Consider the following 27,841-nt stretch of genomic DNA (forward strand, 5'->3'; position numbering starts at 1 on the left):
GTTAAAGCATCAGGAATGCTACAACTAGAGTTCTGTTATGATGCTCAGGGGAGATCCTATAGAGAAGGTGATATTTGAGCAAACAATGGACACTGATGCAGGCTTGCTTATGAGTGAAGAGAATGCATAAGGGAAGTCAAAGCAAATACCTAAAAGAGACATATAAAGCTCAAGGAGGCAAAGGTAGTAGCCGATGAGGTAAGAGATGGAAGAATAAGTGGGGTCTTGTGAACCATAGTTAAGGATTTCGGTTTTGTTCCAATTGAAATAAGGAATCAATTAGGAAGATTTCAGCAAGTGATGACATGCTCCGATTTAAAAGGTACTGTCATGTTTTGCAATTATTAATGCTTATGTAATGATTTTAATTAGCACCCTTAAATTATCTCTCTTAATGAATATTGATCCGTTTGTGGGCAGTGTTTTGAACATTATTTATTTCCAATAGGGCATAATAACAGTGTGTTGGTATTTTTACATCCTCAATGAATATTTGCTGAAAAACTGAAAAAAAAAATGAAGAAAGGCTATGTTTGTCCAAAGGAGATTATCACTTTTCTATAGTTGTGGACTATGCCTTAGCTCTTAACACCCGGTACTGAAACATCTGTCAGAAAGCTAGTTGTACCACTGGTGGTATGTCATCAACAAAACAGAGAAAAACATAGCTAGATAAAGGAAGAAGAGAAGTATAGATCATGTCTACCAGAGAGAATTCTAGTAGATTCTTTTTTTAAATTGCCTTTTGAAGAAGACTGGACTTAGGAAATCATGTATATTTTTTTCATATGAAGAAAGTTTTTATAAAATTTTTATTTTCTTTTTTCACACTCAATTAAATCAATATAAATGTTTGTATTTTTAAAGATATATATATATATTTGATAATTATACATATTTGGGTCTCACGTTTGCTTGCCTGTTCATGATATCTCTCAAAGTGTGATACTTTCACATTTCTAGCATCTATTTGTATCAGAACATTATCAAATGTAAGCATATGAATCACTGCTTAGGTTCTTCAATATTAGCTAAAAGTACCTCCATCATCATTGTTTTATTCATCATAATGAAGATTACATCATCATACAATCACCATTTGATCATCAAAAAATTAGAAATTTTAAAGTTGTGTATGTCAAACAGTGCCAAATGCAATATTAGAGATATTTTATTTAATTTTCCCTGTAATGATGAGGCAGATACACTATTTTTAACACTATCTTCCAGACAGGAAAACTTAAAGTTAGAGAAAGGACACATAAATGGTAATTTTCAAAGTTACTAAGTAGAAAAATGTATTTCAGATTTATTTTATTCCAGAGCAAGTGGTCCAAATCAGCATATTGTAGCTCTCCTTTCAGCTTCCTCCCATAATTTTCTATCTTCACTATGTTAGTTTTTCATTGCTGTGACCAAAATACCTGACAAGAAGAACTTAGAGAAGGAAAAGTTTATTTGGGGCTTACAGTTGCAGAGATTCAGTCCATGCTTGACTGACTCTATTATTTGGGGTCCAAGGTGAGGCAGAACATTATGGCAGAAGGTCATGGCAGAGGAGTGCTTCTCTGTTCATGGCAGCCAGGAAGCAGAGAAAGAAAGAGTGGAAGGAGTCACAGGGAAAATGAATTCTTCCAGGGTATGTCTCTGGTGACCCACCTCCTCTAACCATACCCAGCTTGCCTAGATTACCATCCAGTTAATCTATTCAAACTAGGATGGACTGATTAGGTTACAGCCCTCATAATCTAATCATTTCATTTCACTTCATTTCTGAGTATTTCTACATTAACAGGAGCTTGGGGAGGACACCTCATAAACAATAAGATCCATTTTGCTTTCCAAATATAAGAACTACCCATTCATCTACTCAAAAAAATATTTCTTGAACACCTACTTAGTGCAAGGTCCACAGTTGCAAAATGGTATAAGCATTATTAATATATTCATGCAAGTTGCCTTTTCTTAGATGGCTAAACATTAAAATCATTTTGAAGGCTTTTAGCAACTACAGATGACAAGATCTCATCTCAGAATACCAAGTTAGTTTTCTGGGATTTCAGCCACCACAGTTGCAAAATGGTATAAGCATTATTAATATATTCATGCAAGTTGCCTTTTCTTAGATGGCTAAACATTAAAATCATTTTGAAGGCTTTTAGCAACTACAGATGACAAGATCTCATCTCAGAATACCAAGTTAGTTTTCTGGGATTTCAGCCAAGTACTTGCATTTTCACCAAGTTTGTAGGTTACTTTTAGAATGATGAAATTATGAAGATATCCTGTATAATTTATCTGATGCACAAGGAGGATGACTATCATATCTATAGTGATTCCCAGTGATGGAATTAGGAGAGACTTCACTGAAATACTGATTATCTTTCTGGCAGATGAGAATTAAATGATAGATATGGATACAGCTTGTCATTTGAATAAACCTCCTGGAATATATATAAGAGATGGATATAAGAGCATTTATTATATATTCATATTCAGGTTCTCTCTTGGCACTGCCATGTGAAGGTCAAAAATTCCAGAGATTCCCTAAATACTTAATGTCCTCATCATAAAATGGTATTCTAATGTGAAAGATTATATTACAATTAAATGAGATTACCCATGTAAAGTGTTTATTGTAGTCAGGTATGTCATAAACCCTCAGTAGATGTTCTCTATTGCTCAGAAGAACCAACAAAGCTGGACTAGTCCCCTATATTTTAAGTGATGGAAAATTAGTTTAAGGATATGGCATTTATTTCCTCTTATAGAAAGAGTAGACCTACTGAAGTGTTTCAATTTGGAGAGCAACATAGGTTTTAAATTTTTGAAAGGTTCTTTTATTTTGGAAAATGGAGAATACATTTTTAGTTCTTAAGTACTGATTTAAACAAATCAAGCCCAACATAAGTACTTAATTATTTAATTGTAATAATTGGATCTCACACCTTATAGTGCAAAAGAGTTTCTTAATTTAACTAATGATAATGCCAGCGTAGATGTATTCTATAAAGAGGGAAACCTGTGTGGAAGGTGATATGGTGCTAACTGGAAAGTAAGAAAAAAATTACAAGTAAGTAATATTTATTATGTATATGTGTATTTTTTAAACATTTATAGTCAGCCTGCTCTAATTATGTTCTTTTAGAGCTTATGTCTCTCCTACAAATAAATTGAATCAGAAAATATTTCTATATTAGACACTAAAATGAGACAATAGATACATATTTCTCAATCTAGAATTTTATTCCAATTACTTTTTTTCTGAAACTTTGACTTTTTAAAAAAAATTTTATTCTACAAATTCAGGTAGCTAACATACAAATAGATAGCTAATGTTAATGGAAAGATTGAGAAGAAAAGCCAATTTTTCTTTTTGTAAATAATAAAGGGGATATTGAGGAGAAAGAAGGCAGGTAAGATGTAAAATCCTATGGGCTTGATAACCTTATGAGAAACAGGAAAAATTGAACAACATAAACCAGAGTTTGGGGGATATTTCTCTTTTTTCAATAGAGATAAGCTGAAACATTAGGAGGGCATGATTTGTATTTTGTTTCTTTTCTGACATGATTTATTCTGAGTTGACATAAAGCTACTTTTGGGGGGTATTGAGAATGTGTGATGGTTATACATTCCTATGAACAGATGTAGCTGGACTGAGATAATAAATTTATCCAAGATTTCTCTTGTGTAAAATATTGAATTTTTCTGTTGCCTGATCCACAGTAACACTGGCAGATGGGAATCAATTGTTAGAATGACAATCTGTGTTTTCTGTCTTTGTTTTTGTTACTTTTTTTCCTTTTAGCAAATGTGCTCTTGTTTATAATGTTGTATCTTACATAATCATATTCATTTCAAAGGAAAATATTCATGGGTTGCCATTAAATATATCAATTGTTTAGAGGCTTCACACTCAAATTTGAGTAGAGCTTCAGCATCAGTAGTCTGAGATTGGACTTTTGGCTGATTATAACATGCATCTATCATAGAAATCTTGTTCCTTTAAATTTGTTGAGACATATATTTAAATAAAACTAATATAAAATCCCACAGGGACTTGCAGCATCTATAAATCAATGAACAGCATTCTATTTTGAACTTGTAAAATGTACTTATTTTGATGGGGGAAACTACATGCAGTAATGACATGAACTTGCAAGGCCCTTTGAGGAATCTTAGAGGTCCTGAATGATCTCAGGACATACATAGTCTCTGAGAAAGACAAACATACATGTTACATAATAAATAGATTTTTCTCTCCTCTATGTACCTAAGTGTACTTATGATATCTGCCACAAATAATTTTGCTTTACATATTAGAAAAACTCAGTTGGTATGAAGGCATCTTTCTATCAAATGCAATAGTCATATTACAAAAAAAAAAAAATCAAAATGGTAACAAAATAATAAAAGTCCAGAGATTTATCTATTTGACTCTCTTATAAATAGTTAAGTATTTGATTCAGGAGAACCATTTTTTTTTTTTTTTTTAACTGCTTTCCATTCTCAAGCAATATGCTTAAGAGATAATGTACTAGGTCTTAATGAGTTTGCTTTTCTAATTGCTAAAAATGTTTTCCTCCCATGGGCTAATGACATAATTGATAATTTAAGGAAAAATAGGGATTTTAAGATTAATTATATTTTTCCTTACACTAATTGTCTTGTTTTAACTAGATTACGCACATCATCTCATAAAATATTAAATGTTGAACACATCCTGCCCAATTAAATTATTAGTATTTATCAATTATAATTTCAATTGCTATTAATTCATAATACATTATATACAAATAAGTATAATTGATCTCTATAAACATATTGCACTCTTTAACCTAAAAGGCCACTGCATATGATCAATTTATTTTCTCTTTTCTTTTGATTAATTTCCTGAACTTCTCATCAACTATTCATCTCTTTTTGTTGATGATGCAATGATAGTTTTGACTATGTAAATTTATTAATTCTATAAGCATTATATTTTTGTCTTCATTCACTTTTCTAGCTCTATCTTGAGATAATAACAATGCTTCAGGTCCCATTGGGTTTTTTTTTGTGGCAAAGTCAATAACATTTTAGCTGCATGTAGAAGTAACTTCTCATTTTGAGTTAGTCAAAAGATCAAAGGATTTAAATTATTGATACTTTATATAAATCATCCCATATTTTCTGTATGTGAATATTCCTAGGATATTTGTGTGAACCTTTTGATATTAAGCAGAAATATTCACTTCATGATAGTAAGAAAAATATTCTTTAACGATTATTTATTAATAATTTAAACTTATAACCTTACTTCCATGTCAAAAAATCTTTAATAATAATATTAGTTAACATTCATTGAGTTTTTCTAATATTCCTGGGAAAATTTTAGGTATTATGCATGTATTGTTTATGTATCACTCTATGACTGTGAATTCTGTATTTTCTCATCCCATTTTATAGATAAAGGAACTGAGGCATAGAAAAAAAATGTGAGAAATTGCAAACAAACAAATATAAAACCCCATACATGCAAGTAGTGGAGTCTTGATGCATATAAGATGTTACTCTTCATGCTAAATCCCCCCTCAATTAGACTCAGAAGGAATGTGTAACACTGTGCTTTGGTTGAGATTATAGGAGTATTTACAATCTATTTTCTGCTTCCTTTTTCAGCTACATTTCTTATTTCCTCCCCAAGAACATTACAAATGTGTTTTGGGGGTGGTGCGGAACATTTCTCTTCTTTTTCAAATAAGGAAAAAAAAAAATATGTTAAAGCTCCATTCATTTAACACACTACTTCTCTGCCAAAACATCACATACACCTTCACATTCAGTGTACTGAATTAATAAAAAATAACAATTTTTTCAGTACTCAGTATGGTTTCTTGCATATGAAACAATTATTTGAACAAAGGCAAATCTTCATTTGTGATTGTTTCACTACATTCTAACCATTTGTTAAACCAATCAGCTCTCCTGGTCCACAAAGTTTCTTTACACTATGGCTGCTTATGTAGGTTCCCATGTTCCCAAACCACTTCTGTAGGTAATTTCATTTTCAGCATGTCATATGAGGGAGAGTACACAATAGGTGCTAATTACTTGTTTAATGAATAAATGAATTGTGCCTACAGGTCATGAGTATATTTAACATTTCCCCTTAATTTAGGATTATTCTATAGATTAGAAGTTTTTCTTTTTCTTTTTGGTTCTGGGGATTGAACCCAGGGGTGCTTTACCACTGAGCTACATACCCAGTGACACCCCTTTCCCCTGCATTTTTTTTTTTTTTAGACAGAGTCTCACTGAGTTGCTTATGCTTGCTAAATTGTGGAGGCTGCTCTTGAACTTGCAATCCTCTTGCCTTAGCTTCCAAAGTAACTGGGATTAGAGATGTGTGTCACCATACTGGGCAATATAGGGTAAAATCTGATAAACAGTATTCCTGAATATTCAATTATTCTGAGTAATGTTATATTAAACATTGGTTAAGGTAAACATGAGTAAATAAGCAAAACATTAAGGATTAAGGTAAGTCCAAGCAGAGTCTGCCCACAACATGTTCCCAAACCACTGCTGTCTATCAGTGACTATTAAAGGTCAGAGTGTTCCTTCTAAAAAAACTTACAAATGTTCATCATATTACAGGTTACATAAGAGATAATATTTGTATTTGAAAAATGTTTGTTTAGTAGATTAATTAATCCTGAGACACATTATACCAGAAAAAAAATCTGCACAGTTAATAATACTATTTTATATAAATCTTCACATCAATAATCAAATTTATATTGAATTCAACCTTTGATCATCATGAATGTCTACATTTGTTGCAAACATTATTATTCCAGTGTATATTTAAAAATTCCTCAAAAGCAACATAAAAATGAAAGAAATTTTTGCATCTATTATTTAGAAAAATAAGTTTAAAATTGAATACATGAAATATATTTAGAATAATATCTTTTAAATACACTGTCATGTGCATAGACTCATGGTTCACTTCTTGAGCCTTTCCCACCAAGGTGCAAAACCAATATTTTTACTTTTATGTTTTATATACGTATACATAGTTTGTAAAATTTATGAATGAATTTTTTTCTTTAACAATCTTACTGATAATCTTAGAAGTAATTAATTTATGTTTCCCTCCCAGTCCTTTTATCTCAATGCATTAAAGATTCATACAAAATCATTATGCAATTACTAAGAAAAACATAATCACACACAATCTACTAAGAATATATAAACACACATGTACAAAGCTATCAGCTTTCAGTGGTATAATTAACACTTTTTGCTCAAGATTGATTTTCTTGTGAATGGAATTGGAAAGAAAAATTTCAGTTACAAATAAATATTGGTAATGTGAAAACAGGAGAATTTAATATTTTCAGTGAGGGTAACTGACTACAATAATTTGATAGCAGACATAACTTCAATTTTTTATATCAATTTGTCCCTAGACCCACTTCTGTTTGTTTTTGGCTACAACAGCAGATTTGTTGATCCAATCACATTAGAAAAAAAATCACTCAGGGCCCATCTTTGAATGCCAAAGACATAATTTTACAAAATTTACACTCATGAAGCTTAAAATGGCTCAGTATTTTGATCACCATTATTAAGCAGAGAAGCCTTGGTTAATTAGAAGTCTTTAAAAAATTTTTTAAAAAAAATCTTTCTCTTGTTAATTCTATAAATATCCTGTTGATTTTATCACTTAAATGAAAATTAATCCTTAAAAAGGGATAGTATTTGTTAATATTTAACCACTCAGAGTTTTATTAATGTAAATAAAAGGTGGATATATAATTTAAGCTACAGGATTTTCAGATAGTTCAGCTTTACTTTCTTTAGTGCCCATAAACAATTGCTGAGATAAAATAAAAAATGAAGAAGGTCATCAACATACCACTGCTATGACTTACCAGATAATCTGATTAATTAGCACTATGAGACCAGAAAAATAACTTGATCAAGGAGTAATGGAATATATAAGGCATTGTCATACTTTTGGATTTATCATAGGACTGAGTTTTTAATGTATTTTAATGAAATGCATAGGTATATAATAATATATATCTTAATATATCTTGATATATTAAGATATATATTATATTGTATATATTAATATATTAATTAATATATAAAATATATGTACTGTATTTTATATATTAATTAATTAATATATTTTTGAATGGTGAAAAGTTTTTCTAACTCATATAACTGTACATCAGATTAGCTTCAAAACGTAACTCTTTCTCTTCCTTGTGGAACTCAAAATCTCACATATGCTAGGCAAATTATACTCCCAACTCCCTTTTAAAAATAATTGTCTTGGGCTAGGGATGTGGCTCAAGCGGTAGCAGGCTCGCCTGGCATGCGCGCAGTCCTGGGTTCAATCCTCAGCACCTCATACAAATAAAGATGTTGTGTCCCCTGAAAACTAAAACAATAAATAAGAAAAAAATAATAATTGTCTTTTTTTAAATCTTTTTTTTTTTTATTGTTGATTACTTGATTTTGAGAAGGGGGTCTTGAAATTCTGAATTGAGTGACCAATATGTTTCTGCCTCCCAAGTAACTGGGGCCACAGGGATATGCTATAGTCCTTAGCTTTATTTCATTTTATTCTCACAATAAATTATTTTCCTTTCCCATTTGGCAATTTTATTTTAGAAATTTTTATTTTATTATCAGGAATTTTTATTTTTTCAGTAGCATACTATTAGGCCTGGAGTTAGAAACAAACGTAAATGTAATCACAGGGCTATTTAATGGTTGGTGTTATAACAATTCAAAAGATATAGTTTTATAATGGACTTCAAATGTACATTTAAGTTGAATCTTGTTAGTACAGAAAGTTATCAATGTGAAATCTACTTTGATATAACATCAATACCCAATTTTGGCAAATTTTGCATAATGTCTTCTGCTTTTGAAGGTTATTTAGATTATTATCATTATGTTCTTAGCAATTGGTTTGGACTCCTGTCCTGAGCCACAAACTCCTAGCAGTGGAATTAAGATTGGAGACAGATATATGGTTGGTGATGTGGTATCCTTCCAGTGTGATCAAGGCTATTCTCTTCAGGTAAATCTGTTTTAAATTGTAGTTTTGCTTTTCATTATTCTTTCAGAATAGTTTAACAGATTAATGATTGATAATCCACAGGCTTTACAACAATCTTGATCCTGAGTTGCTTAATTTAGCCTTAAGTTAGAGTGTTCAATTTATTAGTAAAATACATGCATGAAAAAAAGTGCTAGAATATACTAAATTTGTTTTGTTTTGTGTTTGCTCTTTTGGAAGTGATCCAGAAGTGAGTTATTAATCAACATTTATCTTTACTTCTGTCTCTATTTAGATAGGATAGTGAGAATTAAACTCCTGATACCTAGAATTTGAAAGTGAAATGAAGTACTAGTTAAAGTATTAAATGAAACTTCCATGATAATAAATCTTCAAATTAGCAAAAAACTACTCTAAATACATTTTGCTAATATGCTTTTGTATACATGTACTGATCCTCTTTGTAAGGATTTTTGGAGGGTCTCATGTTTATTGTATCATAAAAGTCCCTGTAAAGACTAGACCTATTAAGAAATTATTCTTAAAAATGGAAATGAGAAACTATTTCATAATTTAAGTAAACAAATTTCTTAGGCAATACAAAATTACAAATTAATAATTTTTATTCTTTAAGATAGTATCACAAATAATTATTCTCAGAAGTGTAGTCAGATTTAGAAGTATAATTGGATTATTTTAGACTTTATATTTTCAAATAAAATTTAATATACTTTGACCTGTTTAATATTTTTAGAGAAGATTCTTACAGTAATTCTTTAGCATATCTCACCTTGAATATTATTAGCAGCTTATTGTAAACCACTATGTATATAGGGCCCTTTCAGTTGTATAATCATTGCAATGACTTAGTAGAATATCTTTTTATAGAAAAATATTAAAGCCACCTTTTAGTGTGATATGAAGTCTTAATTTTTTTCTACCAAGATCATGCAGTTATTTTTTACATTTTATCACTAATACACATAATTACCTTTCTTACTTTAAATCATAATGATGTTTCCAATAAAAGTTGAAATATATGTAAAAATGATAATATATATCTACACATTTATTTTCATAATAATCAATCACTATAATGCATTTAATTTGGACTTTTTATAAATGTATACTGAGTCACATTGTCTTATTTATATAGGGTCACTCTCACATTACATGTATGCCTGGACCAGTAAGAAGATGGAATTATCCAATCCCAATTTGTTTGGGTAAGTTAAAAGAATATATATGATTTATAAGCTTCATATAATTTTAAGTACATACTCTGGGGGCTGGGGATGTGGCTCAAGCGGTAGCGCGCTCGCCTGGCATGCGTGGGGCCCGGGTTCGATCCTCAGCACCACATACAAACAAAGATGTTGTGTCCGCCGAATACTAAAAAAAAATAAATATTAAAATAAAAAAAAAAAAGTACATACTCTGTATATCATGTTCAAACACATAATTTGCCTCTTCTTACTTTTTGAAAAAGATATTTTGAAATAAGCATTTCATTATTTTAAACTCTTGCAATTTTTAACCCTAAATTTCTGTTTCAACAGATGAGTTAAAACTGTAGAAACTGAGAGAATTTGTATGTTTTAATTACCCTTACAGGGTTTACTCAGAGTGCCATGATAAAAATACCTATAATATGTCAAAAATGAGTAAATACCTTATTGCTTACAATTGAGCCAGAAAGATAAGAAACCTGAAGAATCTTCCAAAGGGCACGTGATACCGCTGAGATGTATTCAGTGGTGACAGGCAATATAAAGAGTATATCAAAAGGGAACCTGGGTCCTTTGAAAGGAGAGCTTCCATGTGAGGAGGGGATACTGGGGATTGAACTCAGGCACACTCAACCACTGAGCCACACCAACAGTCCTATTTTGTATTTTATTTAAAGACAGGGTCTCACTGAGTTCCTTAGCGCCTTGCTGATACTGAGGCTGGCTTTGAACTCACTATCCTTCTGTCTCAGCCTCCCGAGCCACTGGAATTGGAAGCATGGGGTACTGTGCCAGACTAACCCCAATTTTTTGATCTAAATTAATTGTCCTTCCAAATTTTTTATTTATTATTTCTGTCCATCCTTTACTTTTTTGCCTTTTCCTCATTTTTGGTAGCTGTGTGCAACCATTAATATTCTGGGCTCTACAGAATTTGAAAAAAGAATGTGATGTACGGATTCCTACCTTCAAAATATTCATTTACCATTTGGCATGGTAGAAATAAGTGAAATTAATTTAAAACAGAATAGTTAGTGTTAAATGTTGCCATTGATTACACTATAGAATTTCAGAAAAGGTAGAAAAGTAACTGAAATTATTGGAAAATAATTTTCTTTTGTTCCTCCAAAATATCTGGCAGATTGCTTATTTTCTGGTTCACAAATCTGTAACTTTCTTATCTGATGACTAGAGTTTTAACATTGTTTGAATCAGCCTCCTATCTTCAATATCTCCTATAGTTTTACATAGAATTTTATAATTAAGCATAATTAAGATACATGGAAAAAGAAGATATCCCTTTCTGGGTTGTAAAAAGACACAAGCAAAAGAATTTGCACTACTTATGGCTACCTCCTCCTGAGTCTTCTCATGGTTTTCCTTCTTCGACACTGTTGATGTCTCTTCCTGTTAAGTTGAGCCAGTCCAATAGAATTGGCCTCATTCAACATTAATTACCTCCCTAAAGGCCCTGTTTCCAAATAAAGTCACACAGGGGCTAGTTAGGACTTCACCATACAAATTTAGTCTATAATAGCTATGACATTGTACATAATTCTATGTGGAAAGTATTAGAAAATTATATTAAGAGTAATTATTTTTAAATGGCAAAGATATGGAAAGCCCTCAGACTTAGGATGGGTGATATTTTTAAAGGTAATATTTTTAGGTATTATATGTAATTTATAAATGTATACTGTGCCAATTGAAAAACTACACATACAAATATAGTTCCTTATTGTGAACATTTATATGCAAAGTTGCTGTTGATTGCAAATGTTAGTATACTATGTAAATGAGTCTTGTGTGTATGTATTGAGTATAAAAATTGATATTATAGAAGTACAAAGAACAAAATAAATTATGTTTATTTTTATGATATGAGAAACAAGAGTTCAGTTTTTTGTTCATTACTATACCCCATCATCTACTATGATTCTCAAATAGGCATCTGATAGATAATATTGTAAAATGTACAATATAAAGATTTGGGTTGCTACAACATATGCATATTTATGTTTTCTTTCTTAATATTAACTTATACAAATTTCTAATTCCATAACATATTTTCAAAATAACTTCCTAGAGCTGAGCCTATAATTATCTAACTTGTATTAGAGTCTCATTTTTTTCTACTTTCAAACATAATACTAAATAAGTGTTTTTCAGATGCTTTTATATATACCTATTTGTTTGCTTAGAATTTTACCTAGATTAATTATATCATTTCATATAATTGTTTAAAAACTTTAATAACTATTGTCAAACTACTTTTAGAAGTTTGTAGTAGGGCTGAAGTTGTGGCTCATCGGTAGAGTGCTTGCCTAACACATGTGAGGCCCTGGGCTCCATCCTTAGCACCACATAAAAATAAACAAATAAAATAAATGTATTGTGTCCAACTACTGCTAAAAAATAAATATTAAAAAAAGAAGTTTGTAGCAATTTAAGTAACATTCTAGTATTCTGTTATTGTTTCCATTCTGATAGATACCTAGAATCAATTATTTTTCTTAAAATTTTGTGATTTTTAGATAAAATTTTACTACATTTTTATGAAATCTGCATTTCATTGTGTATGATTAAAAGGCAAATAATGAATAGAAGTTATATTTCATAAAATCAAACTAGAAAGTTTTATTATTTGGATTAAATTATATGAAACCATATGGAATACTCAACAGACTTTGATGTCCAATATTGCTATTTTCTGATTTCAACACTAGGTAAAAGAGTTTTGTAGTATTCTTCAAGTATCTGTTTTTTCACCTGTTAAATGAGGCAACAATGTTTGCCTCATAGGTAACTATGAAAGCTATAGGAGAGAATGTGTTTAAAGTGTTTAGCACTGAACCTGGAATACACAAAGCACTCAAGAGTTGTAGCTATTAAAATGAAAAATACCTATTATTTAGGGTCCAGTAATATGGAATAGATGTTTCTAAAAGAGAAATAATCATTATAATAGAATATTTGATGATAAGGACAATACCTGCAGTATATAATTAAATATAAAAAGGCTTAAAGCAATTCACAGTACTATCCTATTTTCATTATACCAATTTAGACACACATTTATTTATGCAGAGAAAAAGGGATGTAAATATGAGTGGTGGAATTAGAGGGCATTTTTCTTTCTTTTCTATTGTTTCTATTTTCACTTATGTATTTATTTGCTAGTGGGGATTGGATGTGGGAATTCTTTACCAATGAAAGACACCCCCAGTCTTCTTTATTTTTTTTAATATTTATTTTTTTTAGTTTTCGGCGGACACAACATCTTTGTTTGTATGTAGTGCTGAGGTTTGAACCCGGGTGGCACGCATGCCAGGCGAGCGCGCTACCGCTTGAGCCACATTCCCAGCCCCTCTTTATTTTTTTATTTTGAGGGTGGAACTCACAGAATTGCTTGAGACTGTGATCCTCAGTCCTCGCAAGGATTCCAGGCATGTACCAACACACTATTTCTAATTTTTATATATTTATGTATTTACATTTTCTGAATGTTGAACAATTTAGCAGATAATGTAGAATACTTGCAACGAAACCACGGCCATATTGAAAAGAGATACTGAAGACAGGAGGCTGATTCAAACAATGTTAAAACTCTAGTCATCAGATAAGAAAGTTACAGATTTGTGAACCAGAAAATAAGCAATCTGCCAGATATTTTGGAGGAACAAAAGAAAATTCATAAGCTATTTTAGATATTAGATACAAAGTAGAGAGAAGAATCAAATGATTTTATCTTAGAGAACTAAGGTATGGTCATGTCCTTAACAAAAAGAATATAACGCGCCTATAAAGGAGCCTACTTGGAAGCCACTGATAACATACATGGAATTGTCATTCATGGAATGGAAGCCACAGGTACATACATGGAAATGTCTTTCGTGGAATAGGAACCTGTGAAATTGCTCACATTGATGAAATAGAAATGATACAAGAAATGATCTAGGCACAAAAAATGGTTTTGTTTGGGTATTTATTTAATGTGTTTTTCATGGGTTATCATTTCAGTTTCTTACTTTTTTTGTTATTTGTTTACTCTTAATTCTCTTTCCTTTTTCCCTCTCTGATTTTGAAATTTTATTTTCAGGTGGGTGGCCAATGCAGAGAACAGGATTTTAGCATCATATCTAGAGAGTGGGGAAATAGAATTAGAAGGACGATGATTTGGAATTGTGAGAGTGAAAAATGAAAAAAAATGCTCTTGTCTTTTATTAAAAATTAAGAACGAAGCAAAGCAAACTGCAAATTCAATTTTTTCAGATTTTTTTTGCACATAAAGGGTTTATTTTAAATGTTTTAAAGATAGGATAGAGTTACATTATAATTATAAAAATCACAGAGTTAACAGATTTTTATTGTGTATACTTCTAAATGCAGAAAACAGGGCACTGTCTACACATTGTATAGAATAGATTTAAAATTAAAAATGAATTCAAGCTTACCTAGTCTTGAAATGTAAATACAAAGACCTCTGCACTAATGATGGAAAATACAAAGAGCACAGCATTTTCAAGGAACCACACTCATTTCAATCATAATTAGTCATAATAATTGTTTCTGGTTTGTCTCTGGAGAACTTTCATTTTTTTAAGATAATCAGTTTAAGAGTGTTTTTAGGCACTAGAATTTGTGACAATCAGGATAGTCTTCAAATAGGTCTACAGTATTCAGAGATTCAAGCCCAATACACTAGGGATTTGGTACATAAAACAAGAATAGAAATGAAATCGGATTTAGAATTAACTGATTTTTTAAAAAAAATATTTATTTTTTAGTCACATGTGGACTCAATAACTTTATTTTATTTTTATGTGGTGCTGAGGATCAAACCCAGTGCCTCACCAGTGAGCACTCTACCACTGAGCTCTAACCCCAGCCCGTAGCTTGATTTTTTTAAAAGAATGCACAGTCCCTTCAAATGCTGCATGACATATTCAACTGGAAAATCTCCTTGTGTTGGCAAAATAGTTTTGATTGACAAAATTACTCTCTTAATTATCAGGTTTTGTGATGAATGTATATGGACAGTTGAATTTTAGAATAATGAATTGGTAAACGTTAATAGTATATATAAGTGAAAATTCTTTTGGTTTAAGGATGAATGAACTGAGATTTTAATGGATAGAGAATTATGCAGAGTTTCATGATAATTCAAAATTTGAAAGAAAGGTCATGCATGTTACACTAAGATTTTATGTATCTCCCTAGTAAAATCTGCTTGAGGCATTATTTCTTCAGTTCAAATAGTAAAAGACAGCTGCCAAACTGGTTATTGAATATTGTACAGAACATTGATAAAATTTCTATTGTCTTTGTGATATATAACTTGAAGTTTCAGTAACTTTTTTTGTTCTTAACAAGAAATAAATGAATGAAATTGTAAATAACTGTTCTCTATAGGTTACTTTTGGACTTGATATGTAGTCATGACATTTGATTCTTTATTTAACAATTAACAGATGCACGTTTATAGACTTTCTTCAATGAGATAAAATATGCCTGTAGAGGAAAGATTGATCACTTCAAATGTAATTAGCATTTAATATGTGTGAAATATCTATGTAAAAACATAACAAAGAACTTAACATTCTATAATTGTAATTTTTGCTTAGCCTATCAACAGCCCATATATAGGGATTCTGAAACAAGCATGTTTATAAATTCTGCTGTTTTTAATATATAACATCCTTTTGGGTTTTTTTATACCTCACTATTCTTTCTCTTCATTCTTTTAGGATAAAATAAAAACATGTATCATGTTTGATATGTAAATATCTCACATATTAGAAACTGATATTTTCCTTAAAATTCTTTACTGACCTTTCTTACAAAAAAAGGAAAAGGAAGGAAATTCTTGAAAATTATTCTCTCTTGAGTATGGCACTTAAAGCTGAAGTAGTTGGCTTGATTTTATTCTAAATTATATCATATTTGGAATGACTCAAAACATTACTAGAAGAACTTAAAAAAAAAGAAATGAACTGCTGGCTGTGGAAAAGGGGATATGTTCTTTGATTGTATTTAATGCACATGAGCAGTTATTTGTCATGCAAAAATTATTTTAACTTGTACTTATTTCCGAGGAGAGAAATATGATGACTTTTATGCTATTTTAGAAAATGCATTGCCAATTGATTATATTTGGTTACTGGTAAATGGCAAGTGACTGTTGACAATATTCAAATTTATATCAGTTTTAACTCAGAGACTTGATGACAACCTAAAATGATCCAATATGCTTTTAATATAGCAAATTATTCCACAACTCTGGCTTACATGGAACCTTTATTGTTTTGCAGCTCAATGTGGTGGTGCTATGTCAGATTTCAGTGGTGTGATCCTCAGTCCTGGATTTCCTGGAAACTACCCCAGCAGTTTAGATTGCACATGGACAATCAAGTTGCCCATAGGTTTTGGTATGCATATTATTAAATTATAAGAGATTTTTCAGTAGTCACTAATTCATTCTTTTAAAAAGTATCAGTGTTTGAAAAGATTTACAAAGTATTCACAAAATACAATTTAGCTTAAGAGTACCTATAATTATATAAATTGAGAGATAAAATTTGAATAATTGTTGCTTAAGCCAAATGTATTTCACTTGTATACTTGGTTAATTGAAAGTATATGGGTATTTTCTCTTTTTTTCTTATTTGTTATTTTTTCTTTCATACATGACAATAGTGGAATGCATTACATTCATAATTATCCACAGCACAGTTTTTCATAACTCTGTATATAAAGTATATTCACGGTAAATTATAACATTATACATGAGCACTCTTATTGATTTTTTTTTTTTTGCTTTAAAATTCTTAATCACCTTTATGATATTTTTAATTTTTTTTTTTTTGTAGATAGATACAACATCTTTCTTTCTTTTTTCTTTCTTTCTTTCTTTCTTTCTTTCTTTCTTTCTTTCTTTCTTTATATATGGTGCTGAGGATTGAATTCAGAGCCTCACACATGCTAGGAAAGTGCTCTACCACTGAGCTACAACCCTACCTATCTTATTAGTTATTTTAACAAAAATATTGTACGTATTTATGTACAACAAGACATTTTAAAATATGTGTACACTATAGAAGGGCTAAATTTGTTAATATGAATTACCTCACATTCTTATCATTTTTTTGTACATTTAAAATCTATTCTTAGCAATTTGGAAAATACATTTTTATTTATTAATTATAGTCACCACATTGTATAATAGATCTCTTGAACATTTTTTTCCCCTATCCAATTGAAATTTTAAACATTTTGACTTAGTGTATCCTAATACCTACTTCCCTTCACTCTCCAGGAACAGCAACCTAATATCTGCTTCTATAAGTTTACCTCTTTTAGATTCCACATAAAAGTGGGATCATGTGACTTTTGTTTTCATTACTGGCTTATTTCACTTAACAAATGTTTCCACGTTCATTCATGTGTCATAAGTGATAATTATTTCTTCAATTTTGAAGGCTGAATTCATTATATGTATAATCTTTATTCATTATATATATTTATATGTCCATATATTTATGTCTATATATTTATATGTCTATATATATGTATATATGCATATACATATATATATATACATATACATCTAAATACATATACATATATATCTCATATATGTGTGTGTATATATATGTATGTATATATCTATATATAATGATCTTTATCCATTCATCTATTGCTAGACAGTATATTCCTTATCTTGGCTATTATGAAAAATGCTGCAACCAATGAACATGTTATACAGATATCTCTTTGACATACTGATTTCAATTCCTTTGGATATATCCCAGTGTGGAATTTTGGGAATATATGGTAGATCTAAATGGATAACCTGTGTTAGATCTGTATAGCAATGATACATTCAACATATATTTCATGTATAATTGTTTGTGTAACTCTTATTACCACGAGCAAATAGTACATAGCTAAATTATTTTCTGGTAATCTCTTGAGTTCACACATTTTCTCTGTAAATAAATTAGATTTAGAAATTTCCAAATAGTAAATGTATCCTAATGCTAGATATAAATACACATTTAGATATTATACCTTTCTAATTCTAATGATATCATTTCCAATATTGAATATTACAATTATATGGAGCATTTAGGAAATTTTTCTTAATCTTGCATTACTAATATATTACCATACAGCATTTTCAAATCCCATGAGCCTGTTAATGAATATGATGAGGGGATTAATTGAGGGTAGATTTGTTCATTAAATCCCAGAAGACTAGAATGAGTGGGTACTCATTGAAGAAACATAGAAAAGCTAATTATTCTGGGTAGATAGCAAACTAAAGGCTCAGACCTTGAAAGTGTGCCTCTACAACTAGATGGAAGCATATCCAAGTATACTGATATAAGAGTCTGCATGTGTATGTGTGTGTTTATGTCAAATGTGGTTAAAAGTAAAGTAATATTAGATATTTTTTTTTCTTTTCCAGGTGTACACCTCCAGTTTGTAAATTTTTCCACAGAAACTATACATGATTACTTGGAAGTAAGAAGTGGATCTTCAGAAACTAGTACTGTAATTGGCAGGCTTAGTGGTCCTCAAATACCATCTTCCTTATTCAGCACAACCCATGAAACCAGCTTGTACTTTCATAGTGACTATTCACAAAACAAACAAGGGTTTCACATTATATATCAAGGTGAGAGGAATGAAGAAAAATGAAAACTTATTTAAGCTCTATTTGCAATTTAAAATCGTTAACCAAATATAAGTATTTTCTGAATTCTGTCTCAGAAGGGAAAGGGACTTAAACCAAGGCAAACTTCAATAAGGAAGATTTTTTAAATAATGCAGCTCTCAGGAACTGTACAGGAAAATGATGTCTTTCTGAGGCCTTAGAAAATCATAGCCAGGGAAAAAAGATTGAGTTCACCTTAAGTTAATACACAGTTACATGTTAAGCAAGGCAGGAAAATTAAGCAAGGCAAACTGGAAATCAAAGATTTATCTTTGCTTTTATATCAAATTGAACATTTTGAAAAGATATAGCATTATTCTTGTACATTAATTTTTTTCTTTACTTTGTGAAAGAATAAAACCACATTCCTTGATTTGCTCTATTGCAATGAAAATAAAAAAAATAAATACCTTGATAGTCATATTACCTTAGAACTGTCTCATGATCTCTTAGAACTGCATGATCTTGAGCAAGATTTTTATCCCTTTTGAATGTAGGCTTGCACTGAGGCAGAGCTAAGCTAAGCTAAAATGCTGATGGTCTCTATTCAATCTAATGTAGCATCAGTCTTGACCCTCATTTCATAATATAACTAGTTATCATACCTTCCAAATATGTCATGTTTAATTTTGTATTATAGAATACATGTAAGGCATATACCATGATGCGTATTATTAACAATTATGCAGTACATTTTAGCAATTTTATTATGCTATTGTTTCTGATCTTAAAAGTAAATTCTGTTCAAATTAAATATTTAAAGTTATGATGAAATTCTACACAGTGTAGCTTTAGCAACTGTAATTAATCAAAGCATCTTGAAATTTTGTTGCATATCTGCCTGATTATTAAAGGACTTTATGAGCTTGTGATACTTTTGAATGTAAGCTCCCTGAGAACAAGGACTTGGTATTATTCATTGATGTATCTGAAGTGCCTAGAACATAAGAACACTAGGAGTCATCTCTACCACCTCTTAGTATGGAATTACCTATATTCAAAAAAAAAAATAATAACCATTTTAAACAGAATAGGATAACTAAGATTTACTCTTTTTCTTTGTTGCATGAAGGCTCAAAATCATAGTTGTAATGCCCTCTAGAAATTTAACCATCCTATGCCAAGCTCTGCTGTTCACTTATATTGGCTTCATTTTCTTTTTCCTACCCTCATTTTGCTTCTGCCACTCAAAGTAATGTTATTCAAATGATGTGAAACTAGAATTTAAACTTTTTATTTGTCAGTTAGTTTTTCCTTGAAAAAAATCATTATTGACATAATAGAAGTATAAAAGAGAAAACATTGTTCTACTGTTATTGACATTAACATTATTGACATAAACCATTGTTTATGACAATGACTAGATACAATTTATGAATCACATAAAATTTAAAACTATTTTCTTTAATGGAATTTTAAAGAAGTTGATGTTATGTGTATAGTTATATATGAATCTATATAACTTACTAATTTATTTTTTGATTGATATTGTGTAGACTTTTAGAGCATTCTGAATTTTATAAAAATGCATAGTATACAATTAAGTATTCCCTTCTAATGAAAAACGTGATTGCAAAATTAGTGATATTACTAGAAATATTAGGTTTATTAAGTCCTATGTTGTATGTAATACTAGGATGAGAACTTTTGTTTTGAACATTTAAAATCTGGTTCCTACACTTTCTTTATTAAGCTGGAAAGAATACAAACAAGAACATTGTATGAATTTTTGTAGGATCATACATTTGTCTGAGTCCCTTTCTATTAAAATGCTTATTTAAATATCATTGAAAATTTAAAGGGATTATTTAATAGAATAATATGTCCCAACCCCCAATGATAAAATTATATGTATTGGCCTTACATTGGGTCTGACATATTTTAGTGTATGGATCATTACTTAAAGTGAGAGACAGATTAAGAATAAAAGCACCTAATATTTTTAAAGATTTTATTCATTCTAAAACCTCTAGTTATAAATATTGTAGTTATATTTTAATAAACAATGGGATAACTTATTCATATTCAAATGTAATTTTTATTTGAAGAATATATAATTTTAATGGTCTACAGCAAAATAATTTCTGGTTGTCAGCCACTTAAATTCTATTAATTAGAATATAAATTTCAACTTCTAAATAGTAAAGTCATAAACACTTACATGAGTATATAACATGTTCATAAGTTTAAATTCATTCAGCAGTGTTTATCAAGTACATACTGTGTGAAAGGAAATGAGCAAGGCTTTAGGATACAGTGATAAACAACAACAACAAAATAGCAACTCTTATCTCATATAGAATATAAAACAAGAGGAGTATGAACAAATAAACAGTTATGCCTCAGTACCAAAAATCACAACAATAGATATACAAAGTTTAGTTTCTACTAGAGGAAAATTTTTCCTAGAACTTTATTTTACTAAATGAGTCTCTGAAGAAATCTAACAGAGGGATATTGAGGTCTATTTTTAGAAAAAAATTCTAAAAATTTTAAGAAGGCTCAGAATTTGACTTATACCTACACTTATTTTATTCTCTGTTCATGCAACATAACCAAGAAGCAATTGCATTCTAATGAAGAAAATCAGAATATGTTTGATTAAAATTATGACTCTAGGAGGAGTTTACATTTTCATTCAGGTTTATAATTTAGATAGCACAAATGGGTGAAGAAACTGATTCATTTTTTATAAATTGTACTAACATTTAAATATGAAAATTACAGCTATTAGAAGAAATTCTTATCACTGTCTTTAACAGCATTTATTATAAATAATAATTACTATTTATAACTAACTATAAGCAGCATCACATATATTCATAAGTTGCTAATACTATTCATCTATGGTCTCTGAAATTCAGAAAAGATAATGTCTTCATTATTTTTTCTAGCTTATCAATTGCAAAGCTGTCCTGATCCACGCCCATTTCGAAATGGTTTTGTGATTGGCAATGATTTTACTGTGGGTCAAACCATTTCATTTGAATGCTTCCCAGGATACACACTAATTGGAAATTCAGCTCTCACATGCCTTCATGGAGTCAGTCGTAACTGGAATCATCAACTTCCAAGGTGTGAAGGTATGTTTCTAAATTGAAGCTATCTTTTCGTGATAAACATTTGTGTTCAGTAATTCTTGCATTGACATTCTTCCTTGTCTTCTTCTTCCAATAGTATGCTACATACATAGTCTCCTTTTCAGTTGAAGAATTAATCAAAGAAAACCAAACCTAAAGCTCCTTAATAAATAACTGGTTTTATCAGTATTGACAGGGGTCTTAACCTTCCCCATTGGAATGAAAATAAAATCAACTAACACTTTAGAAATTTTCTTTTGTGTGTTTGGAGTTGTGGATGTATTTAATAGTCATTATTATAAGCTAATAGCCCAGATACCACTACTAAATTTGAGTTCCTTCCCATAAAAAAATGTTTTAAATGTAAAGGCCTTGAACCTCTTGTAAGGCATTATACATATACATGATATGATATAAAAATATCAAAGAGTTTGCATTGATATAAAGTATTAAAAAAAGAACAGAAAATATAAATTACCAATTTTGTGATGATTAATGATAGCAAACATATAGCACACCTCATATTGAGAAACAAAGTTGTACTATATTGTTTTCCATTTTGCCAACTTCATTTTATATACTGTAAAGTAAAAAACACAAAACAGACATAACTTATACTACATAAGAAATACTATATATTTGTTGTTTTCTTCATTTTCTGTTTATTGTTATTTTTTAACATTTGATTTTATGTCTTTTTCCATAGCTCTTTGTGGTGGGAATATAACTGCAATGAATGGCACTATTTATTCTCCTGGGTATCCAGATGAATATCCAAACTTTCAAGATTGCTTCTGGCTCGTAAGAGTACCCCCTGGGAATGGAATCTACATCAATTTTACTGTCCTTCAAACAGAACCAATCTATGATTTCATTACTGTATGGTAAGCAAGGACCATTGTTATTGATTGATTCAACTATATTAAGAGCAAAACGAGGTAGGATGAAAATATATCACAATCCTCTGTTACAAATTCCCATCTGATATTTAAGTTGGTGTGAGTAAATGAAGGTGACAGTATGTGTTTTTGCAAAATGAGAAAACAATAGAAGTAGACTTTGGCTTATCTGCCTCATGAGTTAGCTAAATATTGTAGAACAAAAGCTTCATAGATTAAAGAGATTTAAAGTTATCATTATTAATGTGCTAAAACAGACAATTAACAGAGTTAGTTTTAAAAGGTTCTTTGTTTACAAAAACTGATAAAGTTCAAGAATCTATATTCAAATCACAATTATTTAATATAGCTATTTAATTACCATCATAACAATTTATTATAAAATAGTATAATTGCATATTATTATTCTATCAATTAAAACTTCATTTAAAAGTGAAGAGATTTCTGACTCATTGACAAACAAAACTACTGTCTGAATTCTAAATCTAACCATCTGTGACTTTTGAGATTGTTGCTGAAGAAAATGAAAGGGTGGCAATTCTGAAGCATTTAAGAAAATCTTTTGGTCAAAAACCAAACACCATGTATTGATCACAATGAATATAGGTGTATTTCACTGAGGTAGAAGACTGATCTGTTTTTATATTCTACATTCTAAAATATGTTATCACCTATATAGTAATAAAATATGCCAATGTTTTGTTGCTTATTGATTATTTTATCAGTTTCATCTTTATTGTTAAAATAGTAATATAAGTATAAAAAATACTTTCATTAAGCTTAGTTTAAAACTCTCCAAAAAACTAATCTTAATCTCACCTCCTTCTCCATTCTCCTATTAGGGATGGACCTGACCAAAATTCACCTCAAATTGGGCAGTTCAGCGGAAACACTGCCTTGGAATCAGTCTACAGCACTTCAAATCAGATCCTAATCAAATTCCACAGTGATTTCACAACAAGTGGCTTTTTTGTGCTCAGTTATCACGGTTGGTATTATCTAAGTGTTTCTCTTTTATTTGATGCTGTTTAACTTGTCCTAGAGAAAAAAAAAAAAAACATGAATGCAATACATTTTTAACCAGTGATTGAAAGATATTAAAATTTGACACATTGTCACTTCAGCATTCCAAATACATTAACTTGCAAAGGATGACCTCTTCTATGTATATAGAGATATTAAAATATGAGCACATGGATATAGATAATAAATCAGTCAGTAATTACCCAGTGGAAAATAATAATTTTTTGCATGGAAACCAATAAAATAGAACCAGCTGTTCATATTTTATTGCATGTAATTTGGAGACATCAATAGACTTTTTCTGTGAAAAATGTTTAATCTATTCAACCTGCTGTGAATTTTTCTAAAATTAACATCCAGTGTCTTTATGCTTTGGATCACATAACTCATTCATTTATAATCTTGTTTCAAAAGTGTATCTATTCTGGAATCTTAGCATTTTAACTGACTATTCCAGTTCATTAAGTTCATAGCTTCTACTCCTGTGGAATAATTTATGGAGTCTCAATTTAAGTTCTTTATATAGAATTGTTCTTGGTTCTACCTTCATAACATTAACTTTTTGAAAGGACATTGAGAGGGTTTTACAAAGGTGTTTCTTTATTTCCTTTATCCCAAATTGATTATATTCCATCTTAAATAAGAAAATGTTCATTTACCTGGTTACATCCCTTTATTGAGTGTAACTGTAGTTTAATTAAAAAAAAAAAAAAACACACACACACATTCTGCCTCAAATAACCTTTATACAAATGCTGTATTTCACTGAACCAATAATCTACTAAATTTACCAGTTATATGAAAATTTGAAGATGAATATATGCCATGTCCATTACACTGCTATACAACATGATCTTTTTAAAATGAAGTAATGAATTTTTAGACTCAAAGCTGATATTCCAAGAGCAATGATATGTCAAATGTTATTGTCTTCCAAATCATTAAAACATATTGGTATAGAAATAGAGAATTTACTATAAAACATTTGAGTTCTTTAGTCTCAGTATTTGTCAGCCAGTTAGATGGTATCTAATTAGTGTCTCCTTAGTGACCCATAGCCAGCAGAACTGAATGGGATCACAGCACAGCCAATTAGAAAGTAGGGTATACAATTCAACTTTTTGTGGGGCTGTTTATTTCTTTAATAACTCTTTTTATCTTTTTTTTCTGATGAATTGATCATTGATGCTGGTAGTTTATAGTTACAGCCTAATACTGAAACAATAGCATTTTTACTTGATTGATGATCATAATTCTGGAGCCAGTAAATAACCATTAAGATCAAAAGATAAATGAATGAATTGTGTTCTTTCTTCATGAATCTCTGCCTAAATTTTTATTATTTTGTATACTGCCTAAATAAGTCATAAAGAAGAGACTATTCATTGATGGACTATAAATATCCATAAGATAATTTTATATGAAGTGTTAAGTTCTTACAAAATTTAGGAGGCATTTCAAAGTGAAAATATTGTCAGAAGAAAAGATGTCAGCATTTGTGCATGAAATCTGTTTAGAAAATATGTGGGTGACAGACTTATGCATAACTACATAGATATGAATGTAGATTTATGTGGATGCATGTGACTATACAAACATATATTATCATTCTTTTCATTTGACTTTTGCAACTTGCTTTTGGGTTATGTTCAACATAAATAGAATAGCTTAGGGTTAAAGTAGATCAAATATATGCTTAGCACTTTTTTTCCAGTTGACTTTGGACAAGTTATCCTTTGGTCTTCACTTTCCTCAGCTGATAAACAGCATGAATGGATTGTTGAGGGGCTAAAATGAGATACTGTATGTATATAATTTATTCCAGTTACTGGCATATATTATGTTAATTCATATGAAATTATTGGTAAAAATATTAAGTATTAACAATTTTGTATAGCACAATCCTAAAAATTAATATCACTGTTACTATTATATATGTTAAAGAATTGGAGACAATAAATAATGTACAGATCACATAATGCCTGAAAAAAATAGATGTTTAGTAATATTTGCTTCCATATCATATCTTGTTTCACATTTTAGATTTTATAATAGTGGATTTATTTTCATTTATGTTTATACTTCAGATTTTATAATAAAACACAGTGCCAGATCTTAAATGCTTAAATGCCAGAAGCCTAATGAATGCTTAAACCCCATATCTGTGATTTTACCCAAACCTTAAAACAACTTGAAAATTTGGAAATATGGAATTCATGTTAAAAATTGATCAATACCTTAAATTCCTCTGAATGTAATAAAATGTTTGCTAAAGTGCTGGTTTCATTCTGACTCACCTTTTCTAGAATGCTTCATGTTTACATTAAGTCAGACTTAAGTTGCCTTATTATGACCTTCACTCAGTCTTACTTATCAATTCCCATTTCAAAGTGAACTCTCATGAGTGAAATATTAGCCAAGTCATTTAATATTTTCTGATAGGTAAGCCAGGTAGATAATTCATTATATAACACTTATTTTAAGTGATGATGTATGCCTAAACTTGGAATAGATTACTTTTTCACCCAGTTTTGTTTAAATTCTACTAATTCATTTGTTACTTTTGTTATGCTCCATCTGTAAGTCAAAAGTGAGTTTTTCAACAAGTTGTTTATTTTATAAATTTGACAGTTCAAGCTGTTCATGTATTTTTGTAAAGTCATATTTATCATTTAGGTTTTACTTACTTTATTTTTAGTGTTCTTGAAAAGAAAAAAAAATGGTTTCCCCTATCTAACTGACTTCCAATATGAGAACAAGCTAGTCTTCTTTTATAAAATGCTATCTTCTGTCTTTCATGATCAAAATAACATTCATAAAAAGCTTTGTCCCCAGTATTGCAAAGGAAAAAAAAAAAAAGAACTTTGCAAACTAAAGTTCTGTGTAATGAAAGGAAAAAAAAAAAGGAAAGGTATGAATGTTGAGGTACTTTACCTCAAATGTCCCATTTTTTTTCATTTGAAGAAATGTTTTTGTCTTTCTCTTTATTGCCATTATTGTTATTCCTTAAAATATCAAGATGGGGCTGACATAATGAATAATAATGCTCAATTCTAATTAATGACCCTCTGAAAGCAAATTATACAAAATGCATTTTAGTGGAATTGTTTCAGACAGTGACTTTATGTAATATTCACTATAATAGTGATAGCCGCCATATACTGAAAATTTAATATGCTGGACATTCTGCTAGGTGCTTTCCATATATTATTGCTAATTTTCATAAGAAGTCCATAAGGTAACTATTAGTATTGCCGTTTTGCTAATGAAAGATCTGAATGAAAAATTAAGTAACCAGCATAAAGTCAGAGAATTAATAAAAGAAAGGCTGCCTAGAATAGAAATTGTGCAGAGATATAAATAGGTCTACTGATTTCCAAAGCTTTTCTGTTTGAAAAATGAAAACAACAAGAATACAATAATTGCCTAAATTTATTTGGTTCTTACCAAGTGATAGGCTGTGTCCTAAGCAGGCATTATCTCATGAATATAGTATATTTGATGTTATGTAAACTTAATTTTTCACTAAAATTTTAGCCAAAATGATTTTCCTTTTAAGCAAGATGCTGTGTCACCTTATTTCCTAGAAAATACCATTCCTGATTATGAGTTGCACCTTCAAATTTCTTGATGCTTCTCTTCTGAAAGACCTACCAGCTAATAATAGTACATCATTTGATTTACCACAACTCAGTGTGGTCTTTATAGTTTTCAACATATGATTTGGTTTCTGTGCCAAGAAAAAAATGAGTTTTATTGGAGTCAACTTATACCAACCAATATAACCTGGAGAATACAGTAGGAATATATGGTTATTAACT

At 30.0% G+C, this 27,841-nt stretch overlaps 1 protein-coding gene across 3 annotated transcripts in view; it reads left to right on the forward strand.

Annotated features, from left to right (window-relative positions):
* The window catches only part of Csmd3 (CUB and Sushi multiple domains 3), a 1,133,871-nt gene that overhangs the window by 1,019,955 nt on the left and 86,075 nt on the right, over nucleotides 1-27,841 (forward strand). For all 3 annotated transcript variants that reach the window (XM_027947308.2, XM_027947313.2, XM_027947317.2), the window contains 7 exons: nucleotides 8,973-9,091; nucleotides 10,227-10,296; nucleotides 16,611-16,727; nucleotides 18,770-18,979; nucleotides 21,913-22,101; nucleotides 22,805-22,982; nucleotides 23,840-23,985. In XM_027947308.2, the coding sequence (XP_027803109.2) occupies nucleotides 8,973-9,091; nucleotides 10,227-10,296; nucleotides 16,611-16,727; nucleotides 18,770-18,979; nucleotides 21,913-22,101; nucleotides 22,805-22,982; nucleotides 23,840-23,985 (1,029 nt within the window). The remainder of the gene's footprint in view (nucleotides 1-8,972; nucleotides 9,092-10,226; nucleotides 10,297-16,610; nucleotides 16,728-18,769; nucleotides 18,980-21,912; nucleotides 22,102-22,804; nucleotides 22,983-23,839; nucleotides 23,986-27,841) is intronic.

Source organism: Marmota flaviventris, chromosome 15, assembly GCF_047511675.1.
Source record: "Marmota flaviventris isolate mMarFla1 chromosome 15, mMarFla1.hap1, whole genome shotgun sequence".
Lineage (NCBI taxonomy): Eukaryota > Metazoa > Chordata > Mammalia > Rodentia > Sciuridae > Marmota > Marmota flaviventris.